The sequence below is a fragment of the Muscardinus avellanarius genome (assembly GCF_963383645.1).
Source record: "Muscardinus avellanarius genome assembly, chromosome: 10".
In the NCBI taxonomy this organism is placed as follows: domain Eukaryota; kingdom Metazoa; phylum Chordata; class Mammalia; order Rodentia; family Gliridae; genus Muscardinus; species Muscardinus avellanarius.
Genome location: NC_137796.1, coordinates 27456209 through 27479052, shown reverse-complemented (window position 1 = coordinate 27479052; position 22844 = coordinate 27456209). Strand labels below are relative to the sequence as shown.

Below are 22844 nucleotides of genomic sequence, written 5' to 3'. Positions count from 1 at the left end.
ACTCATCATCTTGTTGCTTTAAAAGATAAAAATAAAAAGCCGGGTGTGGTGTCACATACTTGTAATGCCAGCATTTGGGAGGCTGAGATGAGAGGATCCGGTTTCAGACCAGCCTCCGCTACTACTTAGCGAGGCCCCTTGCAACTCAGTGAGACCCTGTTTCAAAATAAAGAATAAAAGAGGCAGGGGTGATGGCGCACGCTTGTAATCCCTGCGCTTGGGAGGCTGAGACAGGAGGATCGCATAGGTTCGAAGCCAGCCTCAGCTACTTAGTGAGGCTCTCAGCAACTTAGTGAGAGCCTGTTTCCAAATAAAGTATAAAATAGGTCTGGGAGTGTAGCCCCAGAGGTAGAAAAGCCCCTGGGTTCCACCCCCAATACAAGAAAGAAAGAAAGAGAAAGGGCTAAGGGTGTACCTTGGAGGTAGAATGCCCCTGGGTTCCATCCCCAGTAATGCAAAAGTAAATAAACAAAGTTTCTTGGGAAGAAACTACCCCCTCAACCCCTGCTGTGGGAACGTCCACTCCGGCCTCTGTCCAGGAGCCCGGGAGCCCATCAAGGCCCTGGGCTGTTTCCCATCAGCCAAGACGGTCGGGTCCACCCCTTCCCCGACGCTCCCTCCGTCACCGGCCATCTGTCCCGCACTGCCCACTCTCGGCCCTTTTAATAGCACCTTCCCTGGGGAGGATGGTCTCCAGGGTGGTTTCATAACAGGCTGGGGGGAGGGTCAGGACACCCCAGGCTGCCCAGGCGCCCAGTTCAGTTGGGTGTCCACGGATACAGGTCGGTGGCTAAAAAATCCTAATGGGGAAGAATCTCCCAAGGTAGGGGTCGTTCTTTCAGCCGCCGCCCAGAGGGGTGGGCGAGTGTGCGCGCATCAGAAAGGAGGCAGAGAGGGGCGGGGGAGGGGGAGGGCGCCTTTCTAAAAATACAGCCCATCCGCGTTGTGTTCGCTAGTTTCCTCGGAAACCACTAGGAACTGCACTCCTGTGCGGTGTGGGGTGCAGGGGTCCGGTCCGGCAGGCAGGAGCCTCCGGTGCCTCCCACCCCGCGCCCCGGGGCCCCGCAGCTCTCCTTGGGGATTCCGTGTGCGGGCAGCCAGGGGCACCCCGGCCAGCCCAGGCACAGCCAGATGCCGTGGGCACCATCTGCCTTCAGTGCAGAAGGGAAAGTCTGAGGGTTTTCACCCAAAAGAAAGGGTGGGATTGGATTTGGAAAAGGAGAGAGGGAGGCAGGAATCAAGGAACCCTCCTTTTGGGTGAGGTGGCCCTGGTGTTACAGTGAGCGCCGAGAGCTGAGGGTGCAGTCCACTCAGAGGTAGAGGCTTGCCTAGTGTGGGGGGGCTCTGGGGTAGATCTCCAGCCCCAGAAATTAAATAAAACGTAGTAGCATTTAAGAATGAGCACTGAGCCAGGTGCGGTGGCGCATGCTTGTGATCCCAGCATTCGGGAGGCTGAGACTGGAGGATCGCGGTTAGGTGGACAGCCTCAGCTACTTAGTGAGGCCCTCCGCAACTCAGTGAGACCCGGTTTCAAAATAAAGAATAAAAAAAGGGGCAGGGGGTGTAGCTTGGAGGTCGAATGCTCCTGGGTTCCGTCCCCAGACTTGGGGGGGGGGGGGAACAAAACACTGGAGCTGGGCTGGTGGTGTGCACACCAGAAATCCCAGGATTTTGGAGGCTGAGACAGGAGAATTGCAGGTTTGAAGAAAACCTCATCAATTTAGTGAGACTCTTAGCAACCTAGCAAGACCCTGTTTCAAAACAAAAATAAAGCCAGCATTTGGGAGGCTGAGACAGGAGGATTGCGGTTCGCGGACACCCTCGGCTACTTAGTGAGGCCCTTTGCAAGGCAGTGAGACCCTGCTTTAAAATAAAGAATAAAAAATAGGGCAGGGGGTGTACCTCGGAGGTCAAATGTCCCTGGGTTCCATCTCCAGACCCGCAAATGGAGTGGGGGTGGGGTGCAAGGGTGTAGCTCAGAGTTAGAATCGGCCCAAATATCAGTGCCAAAAAAAATTAAAATTAAAAAATAAACTCCTAGGTTAGGAATCAAGGAGTCCAGGACTATCTGGGAAAATAACTGGCCCTCCTTTACCCTTGGTCTCTTCATCTTCAGAGCAAAAGAAAATAGCACAAGCAAGCACTCTATGAGCCATCCAACACTTTGCAAGGATGAGGAATTGTTACTGGGCTTGCACCAAATAGTCTTTCTGAAATGCTTTTTTCTGGTTTCAGTGATGGACTCTTGTTTTTAGTCTGCCTTCCGGGGTTTCGTTTTCTTTGTTTTGTTGTTGTTGTTTTTGGATTGGACCGTTTGTATTTCTTTTCTTCTTTTTCTTTTTTGGGTAATGAGAATTGAACTCAGGGGCATTTCTATCTCCAATCTAACACCCTTTAAAAATTAAAAAATATATATATTTTTTGCAGTACTGGGGATGGAACCCAGGGGCATTCTACCTCTGAGCTATACCCCCAGCCCTATTTTTTATTCTCTATTTTGAAACAGGGCTTCACTGAGTTGCAAAGGGCCTCACTAAGTAGCTGAGGCTGTTGGTGAACTACGATCCCACGGTCTCAGCCTCCCAAATGCTGGGATGACAAGCGTGCGCCACTAAACCCAGCTTTTTTAAAAATTGAAACGGTATTGTTAAGTTGCTGAGGGTTTCACTAAGTTGCTAGGCTGACCTCAAACCTGAAATCCTCCGGTCTCAGCCTCCTAAGTACTGGGCTTGCAAGTGTGTACCTCCATGCCTGACTCTCACTCATACTTCTTACATTTGGGATAATACCTCATATTACTTTTGTAGCTGCTTTTTTCTACTTATGAAGTAGGCATTTTCCAATGTTTTAAAATAATCCTTTAAAGAGCCGGGCGTGGTGGCCCACGCTTGTAATCCCCGCGCTTGGGAGGCTGAGAAAGGAGGATCGTGCAGGTTCGAAGCCAGCATCAGCTACTTAGTGAGGCTTTTAGCAACTTAGTGAGACCTGTTTCAAAATAAAATATAAAAAATAAGGCTGGGAGTATAGCCCGGAGGTAGAAAGCCTCTGGGTTCCACCCCCAGTACCACACACACAAAAATAAATAAATTAATTAATTAAATAAAATAATCCTTTAAACCAGGCGTGGTGGTGCACGCTTGTAATCCCTGCGCTTGGGAGGCTGAGACAGGAGGATCGCACAGGTTCAAAGCCAGCCTCAGATACTTAGTGAGGCTCTTAGCAACTTAGTGAGACCCTGTTTCCAAAAAAAATATAGAATAATTCTGGGAGTGTAGCCCGGAGGTAGAAAGCCGCTGGGTTCCACCCCCCAGTACCACCAAAAAAAAATAATAATAATAATAATAATAATAATAATAATAATAATATTTTACAAGTTTTGGCCCAAAATGATGTATCTAGTGACCCATGGATGGACACCGAGTCTCTTTCAGTGTGTCTTCATACAGTGGCGCTGTGGTGAGCATTCCTGAAGCTAAGTCATCACTGCCCTCTCTGCTTTCCTGAGAGAACTTCTCCCAGGGAGGGGATTGCTGAATCCGAGAGGATGAACCTTTTATTATTTTTTTCTTTTTTCATTTTGGTACTGGGGATTGAAGTCAGGGGCATTCTACCTCCAAGCCCCATATTTTATTCTTTTTTATTTGAATCACTAAGTTGCAGAGGGCCAGCTGAGGCCGGTTGCAAACCTGTGATCCTCCTATCTCAGCCTCCCAAGTACTGGGATTACAAGCCGGTACCACCATGCTCGGCTAGGATGAACCTTTTAAATAATTTCAGTTCATTTTACAAAACTGCCCTCCAGAAAGACACGTCAATGTACATGCCCACAGCAATCAGAGAAAGTGCCAGTTTCAGTTCCTCTTGGTGAACACCACATGTTGCCAGTTCTACTGGCCAAAGAGGATCTCACTTGAATTTTAATATCTCTGACTTCTAGTCAGCTTGACTTTTATTGTCCGTGCAGTTACTGGCCAATTTTAATTCTCTGAATTTCCATCTCGGCTACTGTTTCTCTTGGGTGTATTCTGATCCCTGCCATTGTAGTGACAAAGGGTACTGCCAGTCCCAGAAAACTCGTGGGCCCTGGGCCCCCTCTGCTGGCTCCTCAAAAACACACATATACATACCTGTGCACACCTGTGCAGGTGTGGCCTTTTTTTGCCTAAGATTCTGAGGGTTCAGGATCTTCCAGGAACGCCCAGAAATAGCGGCCTGGGACCTCCCAGCTGGGGGCTGAGATGTCAGGGAACTTGCCTCTCCCTGCAGGCCGCCTGCCCTGACCTGCACCCTTAACAACACTGCCCACCGCCCTGACAGGGCCCCACCACCTCAGTCCATGTCCAGCCTGGAGCCCCAGGGACTGTGCACTCCCATGCCGCCCTGGGCCCTGGCTGTGATTCTCAATAAGTGCAGGGGTGTTTGTTTGTTTGTTTGTTTGTTTGTTTGTTTGTTTGTTTTCGGTACTGGGAATGGAACCCAGGGTCATTCTACCTCCGAGCAATACTCCCAGCCCTATTTTTTATTCTTTATTTTGAAACAGGGTCTCACTGAGTTGCAAAGAGCCTAAGAAGCTGAGGGTTTCCTCGAAATACAATCCTCCTATCTCAGCCTCCCTAATGCTGGGATTACAAGGGTGCGCCACCACACCCGGCTCAAGTGCAGGATTTTGCTTGAAACTATTTTAGTGGTTATCATGTGTCTCCCTTGTGTTGGTTTTTTTTTTTTTTTCCTTTGAAAATGTGTCTTAGCTTTTAGGAGCAAATAATGTTAATGACATCCCTGGAGCCACTCTCTGGCCTTGTGGAAGGATCAGTTTGGTCCTCGCGGCCCCGGCCCCAGCCCTGGCTAGCGACATCCCTCTTCGCTGGGGAATGTCAGAGCCGGCCCCAATCCGCCCTCTCCCCCTCCTAGGGCTCCTGCTCCACGACGTGACCATGGCCGGGCTGCAGGAGCTGCGATTCCCCGAGGAGAAGCCCCTGCTCCGGGGCCAGGACATCACGGAGCTGGTGAGTCGCGGATTCGCAGTCCCGGGGCCGAGCGCGCCACCCCGTGGTGAAGAGGGGGAACTACGCATCCTCCCCGCTGCCTTGCTGGTATTAAGTGGACTTGGTTTAGGGGAGAGAGCCACCCAGAGCAGCCCTGTTCCTGCGCGAGTGCCCACGCCTCCAAGACCCAGCCAGCCTCGCTATGGCTTCCAGTGTCCTTGAGGCTGGAGCTCTGCAGGAGTGAGTCCCCCCATGAGTGAGAGGATAAAGGCACAGACAGCTGTTAGGGTCACAAGTTAGAGAAAAATGTGGGTATCCCTGGTTCTGGGGGTCCCCTTGGGGAGTCCTGCTTCCATTAGGCGCCTGAGCCACCCCCTCCACGTGGCCTGCCTTGTCTGTGTCCTCCTCTGCATTTTTACTTTTGTGTTTTTGCGGAACTGGGGATTGAACCCAGGGGGCATTCTACCTCCGGCCTACACCCTCAGCCCTGTTTTTTTATTCTTTACTTTGAAACAGTCTCACTAGGTTGCGGAGGGCCTCACTAAGTAGCTGAGGCTGGTCGAGAACCCGTGATTCTCCTGTCTCAGCCTCCCAAGTATTAGGATTACAGGCAAGGCTACCACGCCCGGCTGGCTTGCTTATTTATTTATTTACTGTGTGGTACTGGGGATTGAGCCCAGGGGCATTCTACCTCTGAGCTCTACCCCCAGCCCTATTTTGTTGTAGTTGATGAGAGTGTCACTACTTGCTGAGGCTGAGCTCAAACCTGCAGTCCTCCTTTCTCAGCCTCCCAAGTACTGGGATCACAGGCATGCACCACCTTTCCAGCTCTCCTGTCTTTTTATCACTAGACTCTGAGGTCCAAGGGTGAGGGTCACCAACAGGGTCACCGGAAGCGGAGGGATCAAGGCCCTAGAAATTATGATTCTGCCCCAAACTTGCTGTGACACCCTGTCTGCTTTCCCAGCACCATCGTGCCAGTGACCGTGACAGTGACCACTTTGCAAGGAGAAGCTGTGGGTCCCCTGCTCATTAGGTTCCGGGTCACAGGCCGGGGGCCCTGGTGGTTATGATGTCTTAGCCCCTTATTTTCCAGGAGCCCAGTCTCTCAAGCCTCTGCCCTGTCCTGCCTCCTGTCACCAGGAGGTGAGCCTGCAGCCACTGAGCAGCGCGGGGACCCAGCAGCCAGTCAGGGCTCCAGGGCTCAAGCACAGGAAGCCAGCTCTCCTGCCCCAGAAGGTGCATTTGTATCTGTTTTGTTTTTGGTTTTTTTTGTACTGGATGGAACCCACGGGCATTCTACCTCCAAGCTACACCCCCAGCCCTATTTTTTATTCTTTATTTTGAAACACGGTCTTATGGGCCGGGTATGATGGCTCACGCTTGTAATCCCCACGCTTGGGAGGCTGAGACAGGAGGATCGCACAGGTTCGAAGTCAGCCTCAGCTACCTAGTCTGGGAGTATAGCTCAATCCCCAGTACCACACAATAAATAAATAAATAAATAAGCAAGCAAGCCGGGCGTGGTAGCCTTGCCTGTAATCCTAATACTTGGGAAGCTGAAAGCCCCTGGATTCTACCCCCAGTACCACCAAAAATAAAAATAAAAATAATGAAACACGGTCTCACTGAGTTCCGAAGAACCTCACTAAGTAGCTGAGGCTGGTCTCAAACCTGCCATCCTCCAGTCTCAGCCTCTCAACTTTGAGTTGGCCTTTGAGGCTTACAGTACTGTTTATTTGTTTTTGTACTGGGAATTGAACCCAGGAGCTTTTTATATCCCTCAGATATCCCCCCTTTTATTATTTTCCTTTTTTTTTTTGCGGCACTGGAGATGGAACCCAGGGGCATTCTACCTCTGAACTACACCCCCAGCCCTATTTTTTATTCTTTGTTCTGAAACAGGGTCTCACTGAGTTGCAAAGGACCTAAGTAGTAACTTGAGTCTGGCCACAAACCTCGATCCTCCTGTCTCAGCCTCCTGAATGTTGGGATTACAAGTGTGCACCACCATGCCCGGCTCCCTTCCCCCTTTTTAAAAATGAGGTCTTGCAGCCGGGCGTGGTGGCGCACGCTTGTAATCCCCGCGCTTGGGAGGCAGAGACAGGAGGATCACACGGGTTCGAAGCCAGCCGCGCGCGCTGGCTTAGGAGACCCTGTTTCCAAATTTAAAAAAATATAAAAATAGGTCTGGGAGTGTAGCCCGGAGGTAGAAGGGCTTCCGGGAACCCCAGTACCACAAAAAAAAAAAAAAAAAAAGAGGTCTTGCTAAGTTGCTGAGGCTGTCCTTAAACCTGCTGTCTCAGTTTCCCAAGTACTGGGATTACAGGCAGGCACCACCATGCTTGGCTGAGCCTAGAGTGTTGGAGGGCAGCCATCAGGGGTTGGCGGTGAGCTGCACACTTGGTTCTTTATCCAAAGTTTACTCACTCCTGATCCAAACCCCGTCCTCTCCTGCCAGATGCTTGCAGGAACCTCCTCACTGGTCTCCTTGCTTCTTCCTTTGCTCTTTCAAAAATGCACCAAGTCAGCGGGGCACAGCGGCTCACGCCTGTGATCCCAGTACTTCAGAGACTGAGACAGGAGGATCACAGGTTCAAGACCAGCCTTGGCAACATAGCGAGATACTCTAAAACCTAGTGAGATCCTGTTCTAAACAAAAAATTAAAAGGGCTGGGGGTGTGGCTCGGAGGTAGAATACCCCTGAGTTAACCCCAGTAACACACACACACACACACACACACACACACACACACAGTATCAAGTCACCTCTCTGCTTAAAGCTCCCCTGGGACTGCCATCTCTCTCTTGCAGCCACAGTTCTTCCTGGGACCCAGGACGTGGTCCACCCCACCTCCCGCTCTTCCTCCTGGCTCACTCCTTTCCAGCTTCCATGAACATACCTCATATGCCCAGCTGCTCCCTCTGCCCCAGAGGCCCTGGCCCAGGAATTTGCAGAGCGGCTCCTGGCTTCGTTCAGGCCTCTGCTCAAATGCCCACTTCTCAGGGAGGCCTTCGCTGGCCATTGGGTCTGATATCAACACCCCACCAGTGTCAGGCCCTGCCCACCGGTGGCTGGAGCAGCCATCTGGCCTGTTTTGTGCCTGGGTCTCCCCAGCACCCTGCCCGGCGCCTCCCACGGTCAGCGCTCAGTGCAGACCGGGGCAGGATGGGAGCCATGGGCTGGGGGCAGCTTGGAAGGGAGATGTCTCTTAGAACTCTGCAAAGTCCCTCTTCCCCACACACATCCCAGACATGTGAGCAGAGACCTCTTCTGAGGTTTTGGTGGAGCAGACGGTAAATCTCAGGGACCTCTGCACCTGCACCCATTGCAACTGCTCAAAAACGTGGCTCTCCTTGCTGCCTGCTGGTGCCGGGTGTGCATCCCCGGTCCTGACCAGCTCCGGGGCACAGGGCAGAGCGCCGAGGGCATCTTGGCCGCTGCTTCCTGTGCTGGTGGCTCCCACTGCGCGCCCCAGGAGCCCCTGAGAGATGCAGCTCCCTCCTGCCCAGCTGGCCAGCTTTGCCATCCCCTGTCCCCAGCCCAGCAAGCTGCCCCTCCCTCTCCAGCTCTGCCTGACTTCAGCTGCAGCTGGCCTCTTGCTTCAACAGGACCAGATGGGATGTCCCCACCCTTGAGTAAGGGTCTGTGTTTCTGCCTCCCTTGGAAGCTTCTCTCCTTTCTGAGTCAGAACCACGCCCTGTGCTGGGGACCAGGTTGCATCAGCTTTTCTAAAGGCCCATTAAAAAAACAGGTCCCAGCCGGGCGTGGTGGCGCACGCTTGTAATCCCAGCATTCGGGAGGCTGAGACCGGAGGATCACGGTTCGCAGACAGCCTCAGCTACTTAGGTCCTCTGCAACGTAGTGAGACCCGGTTTCAAAATAAAGAATAAAAAAAAAAAATAGGGTAAGGGCTGTAGCTCGGAGGTAAAATGCCCCCGGGTTCCATCCCTAGACCCGCAAAAAAAAAAAAAAAAAACAGGTCCCAAAGCCGAGCGTGGCGGCACACACTTGTACTCCCAGCATTTGGGAGGCTGAGACAGGGGGAGCACAGTTTGAGGACAGCCTCAGCTACTTAGTGAGGCCCCACACACACCACACCTGGGCCTCTCCACCCTTCTCGGCTGGAACCCCCCACACCATTTAATCCCCTGATTGCCCCCCCCACTCCACGGCCCCAGGGCTCCGCCATGGCTCTTGTTACCCCTGCTGCTTCTGTGCTCTGAGGCCCCATCCCTCCCACAGTCCTCACCTCTGGGGGCCCCCAGCACCCTGAGAGCTCACAGCACACCCTGCCATTATCTGCCTCATCCTTCTTGTCAGATTTTGTTTTTAACAAAACCGCCTCCTCCCTCCTTCTCTGAGATAATCACGGGGAAAGTCTCCATGATTAAAACCTCCCACTCCCGCTTGCCCAGCCTCCCAGCAGAGACTTCGGGAGAGGAGGTCATCAGCAACCAGCCCTCTTCCTCTGCAGTGCCCGCCCACAGGAGCCCAGGCCTTGGGTGGAGGTGGAGGGGGGCCTGAGCGGCGCTGTTCTTTAGACAGTCACAGGTGGCCGGGCTGGCTTTCTCTTTGGGTATAAGAGCTCCTGGCGTTCTCTTGTTTTCTCCACCTCCTTGCCGGTCAGGATATAGACGGCTCAAACTGATCCTTATTTTGAGAGAGAGCACGAGAATCTCTGGGTACATTCTTCTCCTACCTGCCCTGTGCCTTGGAGTTCTTTTTCTCAATGTTAGCAGCCATCTCTTTCCTCCTGTAGCATCCTGTCTTTGATTTCACTGGTATTTGTTCAGTAGGAGAATCGACAGCATTCGGAGTCCAGGGTAGGAGTGCAAAGACCGAAGAGTAGATAAAGCCCTGTGGCGGCTGCGCCACCTGCCCGCAGCTCCCCGCCTAGCAGAGGGGAGCAGAGGGGCTTCTAGACAGGCACGCAGGAGGCAGGCCCAGAGCTCTGCCTTACCTGGGCAGGTGCTGGTCTCCTGGTAGGTGTCCTTCCCTGGGCCCAGTCTGAGTCTGCCTGGTCGTGAGATGGGGAGATGGGGACCCAGAGAGGGCTGCTCACACCCAGAGCCAGGCCCAGAGTGTCCGAGAACAACTCTGTCTGGAGCCCATCCCACAGCAGGCTTTGTGCGGAGCACAGCTGGGCACAGTCCTGACTTCGTGGTACCTGCAGGCCGATGCAGGACAGGCACTGATCGGGGACGAGCACTGATCAGAAACAAGCGCTGCTCAGGGCCACACATGGTGGAGCGACTTGAGAGCTAGAAGTGGAGCCGGGCATGACGGCGCATGCCTCTGATCCCACCACTTGGGAGGCTGAGACAGGAGGATCTCAGTTTCTTTTTTTTTTTTTTTTTTTTTTGGCAAGGCATGTCTGGATTCTTCTCTGTCCCCTGTGTCTTCAGGGAGAAGGATGTCCCTTTTCTTGAGGTATATGGAGTACCTTTTCTTTTTTTTTCTTTAAAATTTTTTTATTAGTGCATTAAATTCATACAAGATATTGGGGTAAAAAACTTGTGTGTACAAACATGTACTCATCACTGATTTAACCCCTACCCAATTCCCACCCCATTCCCTCCCCATCCCTCCCTCCCTTGCTTGGCTTAGTGATTGACTTCGATATGTTTAAGTACATTGTGTGTTTTAGAGATTTTCCTCTTTCCCAGGTTCTCAGTTTCGAGTCCAGTCTCAGCATCTTAGTGAGACCCTCAACAACTTAGCGAAGTCCTGTTTCAAACATTAAAAAATGGAAAATAGGGCTAAGAGTATAGCTCAGAGGTAGAATGCGTCGGATTCAATCTCCAGTACCAAAAACAAAACAAAACACTAGAGGGCAGTGCCTCAGGCCCTGACAGCGCCTAACACGCGCAGGTTAGAAAAGCCCCTCAGACAGCCGGGCGTGGTGGCGCACGCTTGTAATCCCTGCGCTTGGGAGGTGGAGACAGGAGGATCGCGCAGGTTCGAAGCCAGCCACACTGGCGTAAGAGACCCTATTTCAAAAAAAAAAAAAAAAAGGTCTGGGAGTGTAGCCCGGAGGTAGAAGGGCTTCCAGGAACCCCAGTACCACCAAAAAAAAAAAAAAAAGCCCCTCAGACAGCCGGGCATGGTGGCATACGCTTGTCATCCCGGCGCTTAGGAGGCTGAGACAGGAACATCTCACAGGTTCAAAGCCAGCCTCAGCTACTTAATAAGGCTCTCAGCAACTTAGTGAGACCCTGTTTCCAAATAAATATAAAAATAGGTCTGGGAGTATAGCCCAGAGGTAGAAAAGCCCCTGCGTTCCACCCCCAGAATCATATACACAAAATAAAAAGAAAAGCCCCTCTGACTCCTCCTGCCCGCCCCTGTCATGGGGTGGCATCACGCTGCCTCCTGTCTCCTCCCCTGCCTCTGTGCCCTGGTGGTCAGACCCTGAGGAACGTCATGAAGAAACAGGGCAGAGTGACCAGCACTGGCGTCTCCCTGGACCGGCATCGCCCTTCACAGCTGTAAAACAGAGCTTTGCGTTCGCACTGATAAGCTCACGGGACCAAGCCCCTGGCACTTGGGGAGCCTTGACCACTTTTGCTAACGTTGGCATAGCTGAGGATCAGGAAGCCAGACTGCTGCGGGCAGAGCCCCCAGAGCCCACGCAGGCCAGCTGGGGCCTAACTTGAGCCTGTCTGTTTCCCCTCCCTTAGGAGAACCCCGACACCTTCCTCTCAGCTGTGGACACGGACTGGAAGGTAGGTCGGGGCTCAGCCTCCCAGGATGTGGGACCCATGCTGGCCAACCCCACCCCTCCCCGACGAGGCCCCAAGGAGGGCCATAGCCCTTCCTTCCGTGTGCCCCCAGCCTGGAGGCCAGGGCTGGACCTCACAGCAGCTCTGCCTGTCCCCCTGCCCAGTGGGGAGCTGGGGGGGATCCTCAGTGAACAGGACACCTGGGCAGGGAGGGGAGGTGTGGGGGAAGGGAGGGGAGGATGTTGTCATCTGAATCAGCATTTTCCTCCAATGAAAGACCGGGTGACTCAGAAATAGCTCTTGTTTCCACGGCAGCAGTTGCCTAGACAACCATATCCCCTTCCGTTTGATGCCAGATCCTTCATAAAAACGGAGCGCGGTCTTTGTTTTTCTTGCTCTGCATGATGATTTTATTCACTTGGCCAGCCGCTTCTTCCCTCAGAGCAACCGTTTAGTTCTGAGTCTCGGAAAAGGTCTAAGAGCAGACACCCGGGAGGCTTCGCTGTGTCTCCAGATGCTGTTGGCCATCCAAAGGTGCCACCCAAATTCTGACCCTTCCTCCTGGCTGAATGGAAGTCGCCCTGGGCCACTGCCTTCATCTCTGCCTGGCCTTTATCTGGGTCGGTCCAAGCCCCATGACAGCACCAGCCTTGTGGCTGCAGACGCAGGGCAGGGGTGACGTGCGCTGCGGGAGGTGGGGCTGCCTGCTGGCTCCTCCCTGCAAACAGCTCCCAAACGGCCAGTGCTCCTCGGTCATGCGCCTCTTCAAGGACAGCAGAGGTAGCTTGGGGCAGACAGGGTACATGCGCCCGGCCAGATCCCCCACGAATACCATCTCCAAATACAAAGGCTGCAGCAGAAGGAAAGGATGGGATTCAGCTGTGCGGGACAAATGGGTCCTTGGAGGAAGATGGGAGGGACGTGGCTGGGACTCAGCCCTGCCTGGGAGGGGGTCAGAGCAGTCACACCAGGGAATTCTCTTGGTCCTCTGTGCTCCAAATGCAGGTGGGAATCTGTGAGCAGACCCTGGAGGAGCTGCTGCCTGACACTCCCAGCCCACGGTTTGGGAGGACCAGCCCCCGCCCAGCCCCCCTCCCCTGTGTTCATGTGAGGCAGTCTTTTTTTTTTTTTTTTTTTTTTTTTTGGTGGTACTGGGGGTGGAACCCAGAGGCTTTCTACCTCTGGGCTATACTCCAGACCTTTTTTATTTTTGTTTTTATTTAAACAGGGTCTCACTAAGTTGCTGAAAGCCTCACTAATTAGCTGAGGCTGGCTTCGAACCCGTGCTATCCTCCTGTCTCAGCCTCCCAAGCACAGGGATTACAAGCGTGCGCCACCATGCCCGGCAAGAGGCAGTCTTTTTTGTCTTTTTTTTTTTTTTTTTTTTAAGACAAGCAGCTATAAAGATGGCCGTGACTGGGGCCAAGACCTGGCAGGGATTTGATCCCGTGTCATGGTGGCAGGTGCTGTTTCTGCCTCTGGCCATAGTGGGCTCAGCCAGTGGGAGATGTAAGGACGCAGAGTGGCCAACAAGCGTCCCGGAGGCCCTGGTCGCGGGCCTGGGCCTGCCCCATAGGCCCCGAGTCCTCCAGCAGGAATCACTCCTTTGTACAGTGAGAGAGGAGCTCCGACATCCCCAAGCACTTGTGAGGTGATGGTGCCCGCAGGCCCGGGACTGAGACACCCAAGTGCCCATGGCAAGTGGCCACCAGCGGCCACACACAGAGCCAGAGCACCGGGCGTGGCTCCTGGGTCTGCTCACCTACCAACCCTTCCTGTGCCTCATCTGAAAAGGGGATTGCTAAGAGGATAAAACGAGACGAGGTAACACATGTGAGTGCTTGCATGGCGCCTGGCACATGGGAGACACTTAATACGTTCTTAAATGATGTGAGCTCGGGTCCCACGTGCGGCGGATGCTCCACTTTATTGGTTTTTTTTTTTTTTTTTTTTTTTTTTTGCAGGTCTGGGGATGAAACCCAGGGGCATTCTGCATTCTACCTCCAAGCTACACCCCCTGCCCAATTTTTTATTCTTTATTTGAAACCGGGTCTCACTGAGTTGCAGAGGACCTCACTAAGTAGCTGAGGCTGTCCGCGAACCGCGATCCTCCAGGTCTCAGCCTCCCGAATGCTGGGATTACAAGCGTGCGCCACCACGCCCGGCTCTCCACTTTTTACTGGGAGAACTATTCAGTCTCAGTTTCTTCATTCTTTTCATAGATTTGCGAGGATGATGTTTGTTATCTTTCCAAGCACCCGTGCACTGCTCTTTCTCATTGACAGAGGTGGACTCTGACCGACTTGCCCAAGGTCCCACAGCACAGGGGCAGAACCATGCCTGGCTCCAGGGTTTGGCTAGCAAACCTGAATCTGCCTTGTTCAGCTACACACAACTGCACAGCCCCCAGGGAAAGGGACAACAGTTTATAGACGCACAAAGATTGTTCCCTCTAGCCCCTACTAGGGGCAAGAGTGAGGTCAGGTCTGGAGCGATTCATGCTGGGTTTGTTTGGTTTTTTTCCCCCTCATTTTCATAGTAACTTAGTGAGGATGGTGCAATTCCTGTTTTATAGCTGGGGAGTGTGGGGCACTAGACAGCGCTGGGGAGAGGAGGAGCGGCAGGACTTGTCCTGTGGATTTGCAGCCAGCGAGCTGAGCAGTGGGCATATGGCTGAGGCTGAGAGTGGGCACTGTCTGGCCAGCTTCTCCCTGCGGTCCAAGGGGAGGAGAGGCCAGGCAGAGAGCAGAGTGGGAGAGGGCCCAGTGGGTGTGGTCATGGCAGGGGCTGGAGGTAGCAGCAAGACTTCCCGCTCCTTAGAGAACTCAGGACAGAGGGGCTGAGCCTGGTGGTCAGTCGCTGTGCCCTTGCCATGGCTGTCCGGGCTCCTTCCAGGCCATGTGTCTGCAGGAGCAGGGAGCATGCATGGGACGGGAGGCGCTGGGGCGCCCCATTCTGCACCTCTGCTGCCCTGAGCGGCACAGGGCTCAGCACTCGGCCCCCAGAGCGAGAGGTCAGAGATGGAGCAGAGAATGAGGTTTTTGTCCCAGGCAGAGGACACAGCAGGTGTTGACCAGGACACCAGGCACCAGGGCCGGGGAGCTGCCCGTCCTCCCTGAGGGCAGCCAGCCAGCGCTCAGGGCTGTCAGCGCAGGCCAGGATGAGCGGCATGTCCTTTCACCAACCAGACAGAATGGGGGCACAGGCGCCAGCAGCCGCCTGCTCTCTGCTGCTCCTGTTCTCTCCGCCCTGGGGCTCCAGCCTCTCTTCGCCTCCCTGGCCCATTTCCTCTCCTTTGCTCTCTGCCGGGTACTCTGCCTGCACTGCGGGGCATGGAGCCTGAGGGGCTCCGTGGGGGGTCCTAAGGGGTCAAGGTTCCAGGAGAAGGCTGCATGGGTCTGTCACCCTGGGCAAAATGCCTCCTGTTACCCCTCCCCTCCCTGGTGGCCTGGGGCACCTCTCAGCAGGGTAGGGGCGGGGGAGACAGAGCTGGTGTGCACCCCAGCACCCCTCTCAGCGGTGTGGGCAGGCCCTGGACATACATGTGGGTAGGATGGAGCTGTCCAAGGGACATCATGGTGGGTGGGGAAGAGCAGTCCCCTGAAGCAGGGAGATGGCTCAAGTTACCCCCAAAGCCGAGACTCCTCAAGGGCAAGGGATCCCGTCCTTCATGTTGGGGAGGCTGGGCGCCAGGGCTGGGCTTGAGACCCCTCAGGCCCATGATGCTCCCAGGGTATGGGTGGGGTGTTCTGTGTCCTGCCCCACCCTACACTGGCGCGCCAGGCTGTGTAAGGCCCCTGTGTACCTGACGCAGGGTGGCCCAGGGGCCCTGTGTGCAGTGCAGCTCTTGAAGGGTACTTGGATGCTGAGGGAAGGTGGCCATCCAGGTAGGGGCCAGGGACCCTCCAGAACGATGTGTTGCTGAGGCTGGAGAAGCAGGAGCGAAGCTGGTGAGCGAGGGCCTCGGAAGCCAATTGGAGCCAGATCTGCCTCCCAACAGCCAATCCGGGAGCAGAAGCTGCGGGCCAGCCAATGGCTGCTCAAAAAGCCAGCGGGAGGAGGGGCCAGCCTGGGCAGGGCCAGGATCTGCATATAAATTGTCCTGGGAGCCTCGCCTGTCACAGAGCTGACAGTCTCCCCCTCGCGCCATCCCAGTCCTCCGGACCCGAGTGACTCAGGCCTTTGCTTGCCCTTCCTGGTCGAGGCGAATCCCCATCCCTCGGCAAGATGCCAGAGTGCTGGGACGGGGTGAGTGAGGGCCCCTCTCAGGCCCTGGAGGTGGGCAGGGAGGACGGGCATCCTTGTGACCTGCAGGAAGGACAAGGCACCCCTCTGCCCCGTCTGGCGGCACCTTGGCCTTCAGAAGCCTCACTCCGGAGTCACCCAGGCGAGACAGGAGGCTCCAGTCTCCCTGGCAACCTGGTCCACAGGCGTGGTTGATAGCAGCCTAGTCAGGCTCTGGGGGGAGGATGGGCGGGGAGGGGTGCAGTCTGTGGAAAACAGGATGGAGAGACTGTCCCGTTTGCCCTGTTGCCTGTGTAGACCTTCCTGCCAACGTGTGTTTGCCCTGTGGCCTCTGCCTGGCATGTGCTCCGGGTGTCCGCCTGGGTGCTTGAGACCACCTGAGCCCAGTGGGTGAGGGGCGGTCCTCTGTGAGCGCCCAGGCGGTTCCCAGACCCTGTCTGGGGGTTCTGCCCGTTGGGGTCCGTGGTCCAGTCCCCGAGGGGGTTATCTCGGGCGTTTGTTGATGGCGGCAAAGTGCCATCCGAAGGACAGGCAGCCTCTTCTTTCCTTAGTAGGTGTCTGTACTTCCCCAGAGCACTGCGGTGCCTGCCAGAGGTCTGGCCCCTCGGGCAGGTGTCCCTGCAGGGGAGGGGACAAGGAGGAGTCACCATGCCTTATTTTGCAGTTTGAGGCTTGCAACACTGCAGCTAAGACTAGCAGGGCTCCGGTTCCCAGGTGGGGTTCCCAGGGCGCCTCCTCCAGCCCCAGGGCCTGGCTCCTGTTCAGCAGCTGCCTAAGCCTTGTGTCCTTCCTCAAGGAGGGGGAGGCAAGGCTGACCTGTTCCCCATCCTTCCCTCCCCCGTGCGCTCCGGCACCACTGACCATGTCAGCATCCACTTGCGCATGTAGACCCTGTCCCCGAACAGTTGAGGACTCGGCCACCACCCATGCTGTGCCACATTCAGCCCAGACACCAGCCCTCAAGGTCACCGGCACGGGGAGACAGAGGGAGGGGACGTCAGAGCCCCCTCCCTTGCTGCCGCAGTGCATCGGGCTGGCGCCCACCGGGAGGCGGGGGCCGGGCTCTGACGTGACGTCACCGGGAGCCAATGGGAGCGCTCGACCCTGGGAGTTGGGGGCTCAGAGCGCACCCGCACTTGCCGGCACCGCCTGTCTCGAGTAGCATCTGGGGGGGGGGGGAGTGGGGGTGCTCCGCCTCTGGCATGCTGAGCTGGGTCTGAGCTCCCAGGGGGGTCACTGGCAGCGTTCAGCAAGGTCACGAGTACCCCACCCCACCCCAAGTCAGGCAGCCTGTCCAGCACCCCTCACCTCAGCCTTAGTAGGGCTGGCTCCTGCGCGGCTGTCAGAAGATGGGCGGCCGCACAGGGCTGGGAGGAGACAGACAGGGCTTACTTAGCGGGGGTAGAGGGGCAGACAGCCCTCACACCTGCGAAGGTGGGTTCCGCATTTGAAAGGCACCAGGCTTGGCTTCTGCTCAGCATGGCAAGATGACCCTCCCTTTTGCAGCAGAAACCCTGCCGCAGCAGCACCTTTGCACCGTGCCCTGCGCCCAGCCCCCGCCCCGGCAGAGCCGAGAGGAATGCAGTGACCAGTGGGGAGTGGGGAGTGGGCAGGGACCCCCAGAAGGGGTGGCAGCTGGGGCGGGGCTGCCTGTCCATGGAACTCCATGGCCTCCGCAGAAAATGGAGGGGGACCAGGCCCTTCCCCAATCCCAGCTCAACCTGAGGCCAGTAGAAGCTTCTCCTTTCTGGGGCTGTTTCCTCCACAGTAGTTTGGGCCCACGTGATACATGAAAAGTGTCTAGTCAGTGTCCAGGGAGTGGGAAAGGGTTTCCATCTGCCAGGCCCCTGTCCGTGCTGGGCGGTCAAGGACTACAGGGGAGGAGGGCAGACCTCCCAGCACAGGGGGTAACCCTGGTCATTCCCCAGAGGACAGAGCCCTGGACAGCAGCCCCTGTGACCAGTCAAGACAGCCAGTCCCTGGGGAGCTGCTTCCTGCCACCCAAGTCTCCCTTCCTGAACCTGTCTGCAAAGTGGGGACCAGGAGGCCTCCTCCCTTGGGTAGCGAGCAGGCGTCCAGTCGGTGTTGAGCCACTGCCGTGTCCTGCCTGTCCTTGAGCCCAGCCCCATTCCCGACTCTCTGGGCCACCCGCAATGGTCCCCAGGGCTTTCTCTGATGCCTGCCACTCGCTGACCCTCTTGGCATTTCCTAATTGAGTGCCCTCAAATGAACAGTGTGTGAAGGGACAGGCCAGCTGGCATGTCTCCAAGGATCGGGTCCCCTAGCTCCAGAGCTGCCTCTCGGGCCCTCACCAAGTGGTTCTCATGAAGTCCCTATGAGATGGCTCCCGGTAAGAGGTTGAGGCACAGACATGATGTGCCCTCTGTAGAGTCACAGCAAGAGGGTAGAGCCAGGTCCTAAGGTCCCTGAGCAGCAGAACCAAGGCCAAGGACTCTGGACTACCCCAGTGGGCACTACAAGAGGCCTTGGGGGAGGGGGTGTGTCAAGCCCCCCAGCCTAGAGGGAGGCCCAGAGGCTGCTCCATCAGGAGGACTTCACAGTGAAGGGTTGCAGGAACAAGAGCCTGGGCGTGGGAGCCCGGGCAGGTGTGTGGGACGGGGCTGTGCCTGTGTGGTGTGGATTTTAGTCCCCATCAGGAATGGAGAGCCCTTGAGGGTTCTGCTGGGGAGGCATTGGGGCTGGGATGCAGAATAGTCCTGCAGCAAGATGAAGAAGCCTGGCCTCCCTGGCCTCTGGACGATCATATACAGGGAGGGCCTGGGCCTGGCTGCGGCAGCACATCTCCTGGCTGGTCTGCAGAGGGGACCGGAACTTTCCAGGCAGTTTGTGTTGTCCCTGTGCCAACAACCCTTGAGAAAGAGTGTTCTGTCAGGCCGGTCCTCGCCTGGGGTTTCTTGAGTGGCCTTGTCCCAGAAGAGCCAGGAGTGACCCACGCTGTCTGTCCCCTCCAGGAACATGACATCGAGACGCCTTACGGCCTTCTGCACGTGGTGATCCGGGGATCCCCTAAGGGAAACCGCCCGGCCATCCTCACCTACCATGACGTGGGCCTCAACCGTAAGTGCTGCGCCCCTGGGGCCGAGGCCAATGGCTCCTGCCCGCTGTCCTCCTCCCGACCCCTCCCTCGCCCGGCCAGCTGAGAGGTGTGTCTTTGCAGACAAGCTGTGCTTCAACACGTTCTTCAACTTCGATGACATGCAGGAGATCACCAAACACTTTGTGGTGTGCCACGTGGATGCCCCTGGGCAGCAGGTGGGGGCGTCACAGTTTCCTCAGGGGTAAGCACCCTGGAGCCCCTTCCGCCTGTGCCCCGCCAGCCCCACACCCCAGGCGGCTCCGGCCTGACCTCCTGCCCCGCCTGCAGGTACCAGTTCCCCTCCATGGAGCAGCTGGCCGCCATGCTCCCCAGCGTGGTGCAGCATTTTGGGTGAGCGCCCTCCCTGCCTGGGCCCCTTGGGAGATGCCCACCACTGCGGGCCAACAGAGGACCTCCCCCTGAGGCTGGGGGTGGGGCCTGCCCTGGATGGGATTCATGGGAAAGGGCAGCCTCTGCCTGAGAGTGACCAGCCGTACTCCACACCAGGTTCAAGTACGTGATCGGCATCGGCGTGGGAGCTGGAGCCTACGTGCTGGCCAAGTTCGCAGTGAGTCTCCCACCCCTACTCAGAACCCCAGCACTGGCCTGGGGGCGACCCAGCCTCAAAGGACTTGCCCTGCTCTCTTCTTTCTCCTCTTCTTCCTTCCTCTGCTGCCTCTTGGCTTATGAGAAACAGCCCCTTTACCTTTTATCCTTCCAAGGCAATTGGCTTTGGGGGGAAAAAAAAGGGGGTTACTTTTCCATACATTTCCTCAAAAGACTATTAGCTATAACCTACCTAACCATTATCCAAAGCCAAAATTTCTGTTAGCAAACAACTATACAATTGAACACTCGAGCCATTAAACAAGATGTCTTTCACTCCCTAAGCTAGGATTTCACATGTATAATCTTTTAACAAAATATCAGAGGTCTCCAGTGCGCTGCCTGATGCCTGGCGCGGGCGCCCCGCCGGCAACAGGAGCGTGCCACGGGGGGCCAGGTACGCCAGGGTCGGAAAAACCACACTAGGCAAAGAACTCGCATGAGGATCAGGACTGAAACGTATCGATGTGGGTGAATGAGCTCAAGAAGGTCAGTTACATGACGCCTCTGATGAAGAATATGATTGTGCCGTTTTAGATGAAGACAGGGTAGTTGATGAACTAGAAACCCAAATGAGAGAAGGCAGAGTTATTATTGATGACCGTGGTTGTGATTTCTTCCCGGAGCGCTGGTTTCAAATAGTTTTTGTGTTGAGAACAGATCATGATGCATCGTACAAAAGACTTGAAACAGGGGTTACAGTGTGAAGAGACTAAAGATAATATTCAGTGTGAGATTTTTCAAGTTCTTAATGAAGAAGCCAGAGCATCCTACAAAGGAGAAATTGTGCATCAGCTGCCCAGAAATAAACCGGAAGAATTAGTGGATAATATAAACCAGAACATGAAATGGATTGATCAGTGGGTCAAAGATGATAACTCTTGAGCCGGGTGTGGTGGCGCACGCTTGTGATTGGGAGGCTGAGACAGGAGGATGGCACGGGTTCGAAGCCAGCCTCAGCTACTTAGTGAGGCTCTCAGCAACTTAGTGAGACCCTGTTTCCAAATAAAGTATAAAATAGGTCTGGGAGTGTAGCCTGGAGGTAGAAAAGCCCCTGGGTTCCACCTCCAGTACCACACACACAAAAAAAGATCATAACTCTTAACTGGCCACTTTATAATCCCTCTTGTAGCCATCTCTGCCCACTTCACACAAATTACTCAAGTGTCAGTAAGAAATTTGTATTAAGCCAGGCGTGGTGGTGCACGCTTGTAATCCCAGCATTCGGGAGGCTGAGACTGGGGGATCGCAGTTCACGGACAGCCTCAGCTTCTTAGTGAGGCCCTCTGCAACTCAGTGAGACCCTGTTTCAAAATAAAGAATAAAAATAGGGTAGGGGGTGTAGCTCGGAGGTCGAATGCCCCTGGGTTTCATCACCAGACCCGCAAAAAAAAAAAAAAAAGAAAGAAATTATATTAAAATGGTGCTGCAGGCCTAGCAGGTGGATAATGTAAAGGTTTCTTTTCTCCATGAGAAAGTTAACAATCTCAACTATAGAGTGGATGTGATATTAGATAAAGCTGAGCTGGACATGGTGGCACACACTTGTAATCCCAGTACTTGGGAGGCTGAGACAGGAGGATCACAGGTTCGAGGACAACCTCAGCAAGTCACAGTGAGAGGAAAACCTAGCGAGATCGTGTTTCAAAATAAAAATAAAATAAGGCTAGGGGTGTAGCTCAGAGGTAGAATTCCCCTGGGTTCAATCTTCAGTACCAAAAAATAAGATAAAACTGTCATTTAGTGCTTTAGTTGCTAAATTGATCAAATTAGTAGATATCTCTTCAATTTATTATAGAAGGAAGTGCAGATGATCTCTTAATAAAAAGTAAAGATAAAACAAAAAAAAATTACTCATCTCCAGCATTTGGAAGGCTGAGAAAGGAGGATTGTGGTTCGCAGACAGCCTCAGTTGCAAAGGGCTTTAGTGAGGCCCTTTGCAATTCAGTGAGACCCTGTTTCAAAATAAAAAGAATAGCTGGGCATGGTGGCACACTCTCGCAATTCCAGCATTTGGGAGGCTGAGACAGGAGGATCGGGGTTACGCGGACAGCCTCAGCTATTCAATGAGGCCCTCTGCAACTCAGTGAGACCCTGTTTCAAAATAAAGAATAAAAAATAGGGCTGGGGGTGTTGCTTGGAGGTTGAATGCCCCTGGGTTCCATACCCAGTACCACAAAATAAATAAATAAATAAATAAATAAATAAATAAATAAATAAATATAAATAAAAAGAATAAAATATAGGGTTAGGCATGTAGCCTGGAAGTAGAATGACCTGGGGTTCTATCCCCAGTACCACACACACACACACACACACAAAAATTACTCCTTTGTTTTTGTGGCACTGGAGATTGAACTCAGAAGTATTCTACCTCCAGACGACACCCCCAGCCCTGTTTTATTTTTATTTTTATTTTTTATTTTTCTACGTGGTACTGGGGATAGAACCCAGGGGCATTCTACCTTGAGCTACACCCTCAGCCCTATTTTTTATTCTTTATTTTGAAACAGTATCTCACTGAGCTGTAAAGGGCTTCACTAAATAGTAGAAGCTGAGGCTGTCCATGAACTGCGATCCTCCTGTCTCAGACTCCCAAATGCTGGGATTACAGAGTGTCCCACCACGCCCGGCTTTATTTTTATTTTGAAACAGGGTCTGGCCAGGTTGATGAGAGTCTCACTACTTGCTGAGGCTGCCCTCCTGTCTCAGCCTCCCAAGTACTGGGATTACAAGCATGTGCCACCACGTTCAGCCAAAAAAATTATTCTCACATTATGGTTGGGAGGTTTAAAGGTCACACTTCAAAACATCATGTTTTTTGGGGGGGCTTTAAAAATATAACATGTTTTAGGGTTCAAAACATTTCTTTCAGCTGGGCATGGTGATGTGCGCCTTCAATCCCAGTACTTGGGAGGCTGAGACAGGAGGATCACAGTTTCGAGGACAGGACAGCCTCAGCAAGTAGTGAGACTCTGCAACCTTGTCAGACCCTCTTTCAAAATAAACAAACAAAAAAATAGGGCTAACCATGTAGCTCAGAGGTAGAATGCCTCTGGATTCAATCCTGAGTGTCACACACACACACACACACACACACACACACACACACACACACATCATCTTTCTTCAAAAAGAAAAAAGCCAGGTGTGGTGGCGCACACTTGTAATCCCAGTACTTGGGA

General features: G+C 54.2%; 1 protein-coding gene and 1 pseudogene across 11 annotated transcripts in view; both read left to right on the top strand.

The window, feature by feature from the left end:
- The window catches only part of NDRG4 (NDRG family member 4), a gene marked incomplete at both ends in the record, with an annotated part of 41604 nt that overhangs the window by 12052 nt on the left and 6708 nt on the right, over positions 1-22844 (top strand). For 6 of the 10 annotated variants that reach the window (XM_080702175.1, XM_080702181.1, XM_080702179.1 and 3 more), the window contains 5 exons: positions 15939-15959; positions 18929-19034; positions 19135-19255; positions 19342-19404; positions 19561-19621. In XM_080702175.1, coding sequence (XP_080558301.1) covers positions 15939-15959; positions 18929-19034; positions 19135-19255; positions 19342-19404; positions 19561-19621 — 372 coding nt within the window. Of the gene's footprint in view, positions 1-4911; positions 5007-11669; positions 11725-15938; positions 15960-18890; positions 19035-19134; positions 19256-19341; positions 19405-19560; positions 19622-22844 lie in introns of those variants that run through there. The other 4 variants (XM_080702177.1, XM_080702176.1, XM_080702174.1 and 1 more) reach the window with 3 other exon arrangements.
- On the top strand, positions 20005-20544 carry LOC308269079 (adenylate kinase isoenzyme 6-like; annotated as a pseudogene). Its single transcript has one exon. The product of its transcript is annotated as an adenylate kinase isoenzyme 6-like (transcript).